The sequence below is a fragment of the Eptesicus fuscus genome, chromosome 21 (genome assembly GCF_027574615.1).
Source record: "Eptesicus fuscus isolate TK198812 chromosome 21, DD_ASM_mEF_20220401, whole genome shotgun sequence".
Lineage (NCBI taxonomy): Eukaryota > Metazoa > Chordata > Mammalia > Chiroptera > Vespertilionidae > Eptesicus > Eptesicus fuscus.
The window spans coordinates 50644264-50653909 of NC_072493.1; the positions used below are offsets into that span (position 1 = coordinate 50644264).

General features: G+C 60.8%; 1 protein-coding gene across 1 annotated transcript; it reads right to left on the reverse strand.

Annotated features, from left to right (window-relative positions):
• Positions 1 to 663: 663 nt before the first annotated feature.
• MZF1 (myeloid zinc finger 1) lies at positions 664 to 8666 on the reverse strand. The gene is given in 7 exon segments (XM_054710286.1): positions 664 to 1756; positions 1758 to 2250; positions 6152 to 6272; positions 6365 to 6432; positions 7048 to 7246; positions 7539 to 7989; positions 8421 to 8666. Coding segments are annotated over 7 exon segments (2325 nt in total). The 5' UTR covers positions 8468 to 8666; the 3' UTR covers positions 664 to 810.
• Between the last annotated feature and the right edge of the window lie 980 nt (positions 8667 to 9646).

The window sequence follows — 9646 nt, forward strand, 5'->3', positions numbered from 1 at the left end:
GGGCTTTTTGTCACCCTATGGCCACCAAGTGGCAGAGGGCACAGGTGGTTTGCCTGTGGAGGCGCCTGCAGTCTCTGGGAGGCAGCCCGCGCTTGGCACATGCACAAGCACCAAGGGAAGCTGGGGCCAGAGCTTCCAGAGCTTGAGGGGGGGACAGAACAGGACGGGAGAGGAGTGAGGGCGGAAGTGCAGCCCAGGGGATGGGAACTGGCTGGGGCCTGCCACTGACCCCTGTTCCCATAGGGGCATGGGGGAAAGTCCCGCAGGAATGTGTGTTTCCAGATAACATCATCCAGCTTTCTCACTTCAGGGACGTCTTCCCAGGTTTAAGGTTTGACAAACACATGCCAGACTCTATCTGGGCTGCTGGGCACTGGCTTGCTACGTCTCCTGCCTCCGATGGGGGAGAACTAGGCCATCCGGGTCCTCCGGCACCTGGCTCGGGCAGCGGGTGTGTGTGTGGAAGGCATCTTGGGCAAACCGCACTGGAGCCATAGAGGAGGCACCCACAGCCGTGCAGCTGCTGCTAGGAGCACCTCTTCAGGGGGTCACGGCGCTCAGGGACCGCGAGGTTGCGGCGGAAAGGTGGGTGTGTGTTGTTGGAGAGGGGCCCGCGCAGTGGGTGGCATTGTGTGTGTGGAGACCCAGACCCAGGTTCCTTCTACTGTTTATTGAGCATCTACGCGCCCGTCCTGGCCGCCCGCTTGCACCTGTGCGATGGAGGCCTCACCACCCTGTGAGGTAGGTGTGTCGTCCCCTCCCCACGTGGGCACAGAGGGCCGAGGTGGGCACGGGCTCAGGGAGTGCTGGCTACTCTGCGCTGTGGACGCGCTGGTGCTGGATGAGCTTGGTGCTCTGGCTGAAGCGCCGGCCGCACTCGGGGCAGGAGAAGGGCTTGTCGCGCCGGTGGGTGCGCAGGTGCTGCGTGAGCGTGGGCCGCTGGCGGAAGGCCTTGCCGCACTCGGGGCAGGCGAAGGGCCGCTCGCCCGTGTGGATACGCTGGTGCTGCGTGAGGTTGGCGCGCTGCCGGAAGCTCTGGCCGCACTCGGGGCAGGCGAAGGGCCGCTCGCCAGTGTGGGTGCGCTGGTGCTCCGTGAGCCGGGACGCCTGCGAGAAGCTCTGGCCGCATTCGTCGCAGGCGTAGGGCTTCTCGCCCGTGTGCGTCCGCTGGTGGCGCGTGAGCTTGAGCCGCTGGCTGAAGCGTTGGCCGCAGTCGGGGCAGGCGAAGGGCTTCTCCCCCGTGTGGACCCGCAGGTGCTGCGTGAGTGTGGGCCGCTGGCGGAAGGCCTTGCCGCACTCGGCGCAGGCAAAGGGCCGCTCGCCCGTGTGGATGCGCTGGTGCTGCGTGAGGTTGGACCGCTGCCGGAAGCTCTGGCTGCACTCGGGGCAGGCGAAGGGCCGCTCGCCGCTGTGCACTCTCCGATGCTGCAGCAGCACCGAGCGCCGGCCGAAGCGCTCCCCGCACTCCGCGCAGCCGAAGGACTTGTCTCCGGTGTGCACGGCCTGGTGCTCCAGCAGCACCGTGCGCCGCGCGAAGCTCTCACGGCATTCACTGCACGGGAAGGGGCCTGGGGGCTCGGGCGCACCGGGCGGCGTGGGGGGCCTGGCGCCCCGGCCGGGAGGGTCGCAGGGAGGGTCTCCGTGGATGCGCCTGTGCTGCAGCAGGTTGGAGCGCTGCCGGAAGCTCTGGCCACACTCGCCGCAGTGGAAGGGCTGCTCACCCGTGTGCATGCGCCTGTGCTCCTCCAGGCGCGCTGCGCACAAAGCCCCGGCCGCAGTCGCTGCAGGTGAACGGCCGCTCCTCCGCGTGCGTTATCTGGTGGCGCAGCAGGTGCGAGCTGCGGCTGAAGCCGCGGCCACACTCGCCGCACACAAACGGCCGCTCTCCCGTGTGTATCTTCTGGTGCCGCAGCAGGTTGCTGCGCTGGCTGAACACCTTCCTACACACGTCACATTGGCCACCTCGCACTGTCCCGCCGCCCTTGTTGGGACAGCCTCGGCCCCGGCTCTGACCCCTGGGGTCTGGCCAGTGGGCAGTAGCCATGATGTGGCCCGTGCCCTGGTGGGGATCCTTGTCTGTGCGCTCCTGCTCATCTCCCGGGAGCATGTGCAAACGCAAGAAGCCACCTTGTTGGGAGGGTGACTGGCGTTGGCCCGGGAGGCCGGCCACTCTGCGGTCACAGGGGATGTGGCCGTGGGGGCTCGCGGTACCCAGGCCAGCGGAGCCGCTGTCCATCTGGTGTGCAAACCCTGTATTGCACAAGGGGATCCACTCCGTGACAGAGCCCACTGTGCCCGGAGCATCCTAGCCCTGGGTACACAGTGTGAGCTGGGGGCTCCTGACTGACCAGGGAGGCAGACAGAGGGCCAGGGCAGGGACTGTATCTGCAGCTTCCCCGGGGAGCGGCAAGGGGACAGATCTTGCATGAGGAGGAAGACTGAGAAGCCAGGCCAGCTTTCCAGGTCGGTGGGTCTGACTGGCCTTGCTCCATGCTCCCTGGCCTCTGAGGGACAGTGAGTACATGCAGGCTGTGGGGTGCAGGAGTCGGGGCCCAGTCTCCATGGAAACCTGAACATAGGGAGCCCTGGGCCTGCATGAGCTCAGACAGGGCGGAGTGGAGAAGTGTCTGAAGAACAGGAGTGGCCTTCAGCCACACTGAGCTCCGCAGTAGTAGATGCTGGGCGACCGACCTGGTGCGAGCAAAGGCCCCTGAGAAGCAGGGCTGGAGAAGAGGAAGCCGGAGCGAGTCAGATCACGGAGACCACGTAGCAGTGGCTTCAATGGCAGAAAAACCCTAAGTTCTCAAAAGGCAGCTACATCACAAAAAAGGAGATAACCTGTGCACAGCTAAAGTTACTTAAGAGTCAAAAAAACGAACGAGAAACAGAAACTCTGCAGAGGCCAAGGTCGGATTAATGTAAGAATTCTACGAAACCGACAAGAAAGACCAACAACCCGATCCATGTGGGCAAAGGATGCCAACAGGAAAGGAAACTTGACTAACATTAAACCCCACAAAATACGCGTAGTCCCTTCTGTGCTTAGAGCTTTCCACACCCTCACACAGACCCAGGCCTCAGTGTGCTTTGCTAGTGGACATGAACGGGAAGCCAGTGACCTAAGTACGTGGTTTCTCGGTTCGTCACTGAAAAGTAACCCAACACTAGCAGGAGCCCAGATGGACTCAGTCGTGTGCGCACAGTGGGGCCCTGGCTGCTCGGGGTGCCAGGGGTGGAGCAGGGTGTATTTGAGGGTGTTTGCTCGTGTATGTACACACTGGAAGGACACACGAAATGCTGGCTTCGGGGGAGCAGGGCTGTGTGACCGGCAGGAGGGGCATTTACTGAGGACTCCCTCTGCCTTTTGAATTTTCTAATGCGTGAGCTACTCAGAATATTCTCGTGATGAAAATGCTGGCTACACAAAAAACGTTCACTGGAGGTGCACAGAGAGCAGCCAGGAGCCCTGGTGGGGAGACCCAGGTGGCTGAGGGATCCGTGTTTGGAGGTGGGAGCTGCGGTTGTCTGGGGTGCAGCCTGAGGAGAGAGTGGAGCTGTAAGGCGGTGCTGCCGGTGCACCAGGGAAAGACGGGTGGTGAGCTGAGAGAGGCAGGCCCAGTGGAGGGGCAGTCAGCCGCATGGCAACGAAACAGCAGCCAGGCATGTGCCAGATCCTGCTCTCGGCTCCAACACACAGAACATGACTTAAAAATGCCTTGGGCAACGCCCAAGTAAGAAAGGCCAGCTGGTGAGATCCAGGACCCACAGCTGGCAGAGTGAACTCTGAAGCCAGGGCTGAGGGTAAAGGGGAGGGGGAGGGGGAGGGTGGTCAGCCCAGGCCACCCACAGACCTGGGCTGCAGAGGGAGCGCCCTGAATGGCCTGGGGCCTAGATGAGCCTCATGGCAGGGTTTTGATGGGCCCTGTGGCAGCCCCTCACCCAGGACTATCCTTAGTTCAGGGACAAGCAAGCTCGTACAGCCCAGAAGGGAAAGCTGTCAACCGTGCAACTAGTGGGAGGACTCAGCCCGGCAAACCGAGCTAACGAACCAGTCTGGGAAGGAAACGGAATTATTTCCAAAGCCTCAAAGAGGGACCAGCATCTGTGAAACAGACATTATGAAAAAAGAAGGACTTAGGGTCCTTACTGATAACACAGCAAATGGGGAGGAGTGGAAAACGATTTAAATTTGCTCCATCCTGAAACAACAGTAAGACAACAATGAAATCCTTTTGTTTTTCTTTTCAGGCATAAAATCCCCAAAGATGAAGAGAAAAGGAAGCTCCCTGACATTTCCTGCTCTGGAGAGCAGATGGGCAGCAGCCTGCAAAGACTGGCGAAGGTGAACACTGAGTCAGCAGGGGAAACAAACAAAATCAACCTGTTTTACCCCAAAGAAGATTCCAAAAGTTGCGGAGTCAGAGGTACCAGGTACATGTGGCCGTGCAGGGTTGGGAGTGCCATGCAGGTAAGGAAGACGGTGTTAGAAGCAGAAGCTGGGAAGGGCAACGGCTCGGACCAGCACGAGGCTCTGTCTGCACAGAAGGCTGTGCGGACAGTGGGCACTGTTGTCGCTTGGATTCTGGGTCTCCTCATCTTGGCAAAAGGCTGGGTTGAGGTAGGAGGCCAACGAGGAAGTGGAGGGGTTAAGTGAAGTCACACTGTGTGCTGAGCAGCAGCTTCTCCTGGGATTCGACACAAGGCTGGAAGCGCCTCCTTGGAGGGCTTGGGTGCCCCAAACGGTCCAGCCAGAGGACCCTACAGATCCTTCACTGGCACCCACTGACCCCCCTAACCTCCCCCTCTCCCTGCTCATATCCCCCAAGATGTGGGTCTTCTTGGGGAGTGATGCCCCATGTCTTTCCCAGCCCCTCACCCACCTGCTCAGAGCTCCCAGATTGTTGGTCCCTGTCTTTTTATTTTTATTGATTTCGGAGAGGAAGGTAGAAAGAGATAGAAACATAAATGATGAGAGAGAATCATTGATCAGCTGCCTCCTGCAACCCCCTTACTGGGGATCGAGCCCACAACCCTGGCATGTGCCCTTGACCTGAATCGAACCTGGGACCCTTCAGTCCGCAGGCTGATGCACTATTCACTGAGCCATACCAGCTATGGCTTAAACATAAGCAGACGACTTGGAGGGAACAGAGACCATATTGGGAGAAGTTACTGCTATTCTCGGAGAAATAAGGAAAGATATTGTAACTATAAGGACTAGAGGAAGTGGCTATAAAAATGAATGTTCAGGGAATGAAACACTCCTGGAAATTAAAACTATGCTAGCAGATACGAGCTTCTCCACAGAGGGTCTGGAAGATATAATTGAAGAACTTCTCTGGATGACTGAATACAAAGAAAGGGATGAAGATCAGAGTGAGAAGGTAAGAACATTAGAGTCAGAACGAAATAATGAGAAGGAAATCAAAGAAGCCATTCCAGCCAGTGTCCACGATTGAATGTGCTTTTCAAGTGCATGAGGCTCACCAACAATATATGAGAGCATTAATAAAATGAATTCTTAATCCAGGCAAGCTTCTGTGTGATGGGGAGTGTTAGACAGGTGTGTCTCAGAACATTACGTAAGTCCCACACCAAAGTTCAGAGCAAGGTCTGTGAGAACACGGGAAGGAAGCAGGTCTGTGAGAACGGGAAGGAAGCAGGTCTCTGAGAACACGGGAAGGAGCAGGTCTCTGAGAACATGGGAAGGAGCAGGTCTGATAGCACGGGAAGGCAGGGTCACGGAAACAGGAGGAGACCAGGACCTGGGTGATTGGTTTGACTCCCGCTGTGCTGTCTGATCCCCACTGTCCAGGCCCCTCCTGTCCGCCCGTCCTGTCTGCTGACCTGTCCTCCTTGCCATTCCTGACCTTCCCTATGCCGACACTCGAGTCTGGCCTCGGGATGCCAGAGCTGGGAGGTGTGGGTTTGGGGAACAGGCTCAGGTCTTGGAGGTGTCACTGAGGTAGGGGGAGCAGCTGGGTGGAGGGGCGTGAGGTGAGTGGATAGCGGGGCTTTGAGGCTAGGGGATGCTGACTGTTGGTGCTGCGAGGGATGGTCCGGGGCGTGGGGGAGCAGGGCTAGGAATGGGATAGGCAGATGGGTTTCTGCCCACGCAGAGGGCCCGCCCCACCGAGCCCCTCTTACTCACCTGGGGAGGGGATGCCCCCAGCTTCCTCTTTCCACAGAGTCCCAGGGTGCTCCCTCTGGGAGGGACCTGCAGGCCCAGTCCTGCTGGGGGCAGCGGCCTGGTCCAGCGACATCCCACAGTCCTGAAACCAGGGGTCACTGCTCGTCTTGCCCTGCGAGGCCCAGGGAGGGACCTACATACCTCCCCACACGAGGCTCCTGGCCTGGGGCTCACCTGGGCCTCAGGCAGGAGAGTGGAAGCAGCCACCTGGGGGTTGACGGGAGCCTCAGGATCCAGAAACTCTGGAGAGGAAGGATGGGCTTAGGTGTCCCAAGGTTCCCACCCCACGACTCTCCCCAGTGGTAGCCAGGTACTGGGATCCAGGTGGGGTGAGAGCTGGTTGCAGGGCAGCTCCAGGGCCCAGCTTGGAGGAGCTGTGGCCGGGGGTGGCTCAGGTCTGTGACCCGCACGCCTGCATGAGAGCTGGGCATACAGACTGAGGGTGGGAGAGGGGCTTTGCACAAGGGACTGCACAGGAGTGGGGCAGTGGGTGCTCAGCTGTGCCACCTGCCTGGGAGGGTCAGGCCCCAGCACTTTGGGGTGCTCCCTCATCTGCACCCACCATACCCCCAGGCTGCTGTGGCCTCCCCAGTGACCAGCTGACGTCCCTCAATGGGTCGCCTTGTGGAGGGAACCCCGCATACCTCCCACAGGTGGAAGCCCCAGCAGCTTGTCTCCCGCCAGGGGAGAGCCTGGGAACAACTGATAGACTTGGCTTCGAGGGGCGGGACAGCTGTTGGCTGAGAGGGCGGGGCCGTGCTTGGGGTGGCCTATCCATTAGTGACGGGCCCCGGGGGCTTCAGGATGTCCTGGCTAAGCTCCCAGGTCCATCCAAGTGGGCCTTGGGCCCTGCCTACCTTGTCTGTCCTCACCTGGGTCCTCTGTGACCTCGGGCTCCTTTTCCACCTGAAGGCTCGGTAGTGACCTCTGCGTGACACCCAGGGTTGTCTCAGGCCCACGTTCTGTAGTCTGAGGTGTGGTGTGCAGGAGGGACTGGAAGTCGAAGGGCTCCACCTTCTCTGATAGCACCTCCTGTCCCTGCACCTGGACTGTGACCTGGGGAGGTGCCCCCTCTCATTAGGTGGCCAGGCAGGGAGTTGGGGCTGGACCCCAATGCAGGCTTCAAGGTATGGACTGACTAGATCCTTCAGGGAACCCATCCCCTGGGGAGTGCGCAGGGGGTGTCCTGTGTTGACACCTGTCTTGCATCCCTCCCTGTGTCCATGACCCTTGTATAGGGCCCGCCGCAGGTGACCACTTCCAGTCCGCGCGGGACAAGTGTCTAGCTGAGCATGGCACTCCCCAGTTAACCCTGACCTCTGACCTCTGTTCAGGGCAACAGACTCACCCATCTCCAGGGTCCTGGCTCCTGGCGCAGCCTCTCAACCAGGGCCACAGCCTCCTCAGGGCTGCCTGGACGCTGCACTCGCACTCGGGCCTGGATCTTGGGGGGCAGCGCGCACAGGAACTGCTCCAGCACCAGCAGCTCCAGCATCTGCTCCTTGGAGTGCGCCTCCGGCCGCAGCCACTGGCGGCACAGCTTCCGGAGCTGGGCCAGGGCCTCTCGGGGCCCTGCTGCTGCCTCGTAGCGGAAGTGCGAGAAACACCAGCACGCAGCCTCTGGGCCAGGGTCCCATGGGGTGGCCTCCTCCTCCTCCTCAGAATCCTCCAGCTTCACCAGGATGGGCCTCTCCTCTTCCGGGGCTGTGTGCCCTGGAGAGGACAGTGCTGCGGGCCTCATCGGAAAGATGGCGTGGGCTCCAAGGCTATTGACCCTGGGGGCGGAGGGGATGGGGCTGCTGCAATGACAGTGGAGTGAATGCTTATCTGCTGTGCTGTCCCAGCCTCAGTCCTGCGTGGGGGAAGGCTGACGCGCAGGGAGGTGATCACGGCCCCTCGAGGAGCCACCAGGCCCTGGCCTCTAGCTGGGCCTGCAGACTCTGGTCACCCCCAACTCCAAAGAATTGTTAGACTCAGAAGTCACCTCTTCTCTCCCTAAATCCTGCTCTCTTTCTCTACATCACCTCATCCCTGCCCTGTAGCTCTCCCTCTTACAGGTGAATGTCACCAACACTCACCACCTGGGCATCAGCCCCACTACCGCCGCCCTACGCCAGCCCATCATTGCACCACCCACTCTTCCACACAGTCTCAGACAATTCCCCTGCCATCTTGGTTCCACAGGGCAGTCTCCCTCCACCTGTTGCCCCCAGCACCTGTGCAAAGTCACCTGTGTGGCTCAGCCCCCAGGTGGCATCCCCTGAAATTCAGCTCCATCCTCTGAGCCCTGCTTATCACGCCGTGCAAATCATGGTCTCCTGAGGATCCTGGCAGGTGGACCCAGAAGGTGAGAGGGGAGCTTCCGGTGGCCCACACCAGCCCCGCGACCACTGGACTGGACTGGCCTAGCCTCTTTGCCAGGCAACCTTGGCAGGTCGCTGTGTCTCAATGAATCTGTCATCTGCAAATAAGCCCCACCACTCCCTGCGCCCTCCGCTGCTCCTGCAGCTGTTAGGCGCGGGCTTTGTGAAGGAATCTATTCATTCAGGGTGTGGATCCGGTTTCGGAGGCCCCCTGAGCCAACCCTCTGTTCCTCCAGGCCCCAGCTCAACCCCAAAACCATGGGTGAAAGTTGGACCATCGTCCAGGCAGCCTGGCTGCGCGGAGATTTCTGAACTAAGCCTTAACGGGCAACTTCCGCTTTAGGGACCTCCGCAGGTGCAGGCGCCGCCACGGCAACCGGGGGCGGGGCGCCCGTCGCCCGTCGCCGTGGCAATGCTGTGACTGACGGGCTTTGGGAGACAGCGCCGGGCTCGCCAGCACGGAGTGCCTAGATCCCTGTCCTGCATTCCGGGTCCCGCAGGGCAGCCGGAATCCTCGGTGCGCACCGCCACCCGTCCCCGCCCAAACCTTCGCGTGGAGAGGCCCCCGCCCTCACCTGCACGCTCAGCGGCCGCGCCCGCTCTCTGAGCATGCGCGCTCGCAGGCTCCCCTCCCCAGCTGGACTATGTCTCCCAGGAAGCTACGCAGCAGTCCCATCGCCTCCAGGCCCTTCCCCAGCCCTCGCCTCTGTTTCCACCCTGTTCCCCGGGGTAGCCTTGTTTCCAACGATCAGGTCACACTCCCGGCCGCCTCTTCCCGCGCTCCCCGCCTCTGATTCAGGCGTCGGGGCCCCCGATGTGCGCAAGCTTCTCAGGGGGCAAATGACAGCAGCGCTGCCTTTCCAAGCGCGCAGGCCTCCCACGATCCGTCTCAGTCCTCAGCGGGCCTGTCAGAGGATTAGCCGTGTTCTGCACCTATCACGGCCCTCGCTGAGTCGCCATCAGCCTGAGTTTCCATGGCAACCCCTGCGGAGATTTGGGAGAGGCTGGGCCCGGAGCTTTCTGGGAGGTGTAGTCAAACGGGCCCTCCCTGCGCGCGTGCGCATCCCGACGACTGTCGTTTGTGTTGACTGGC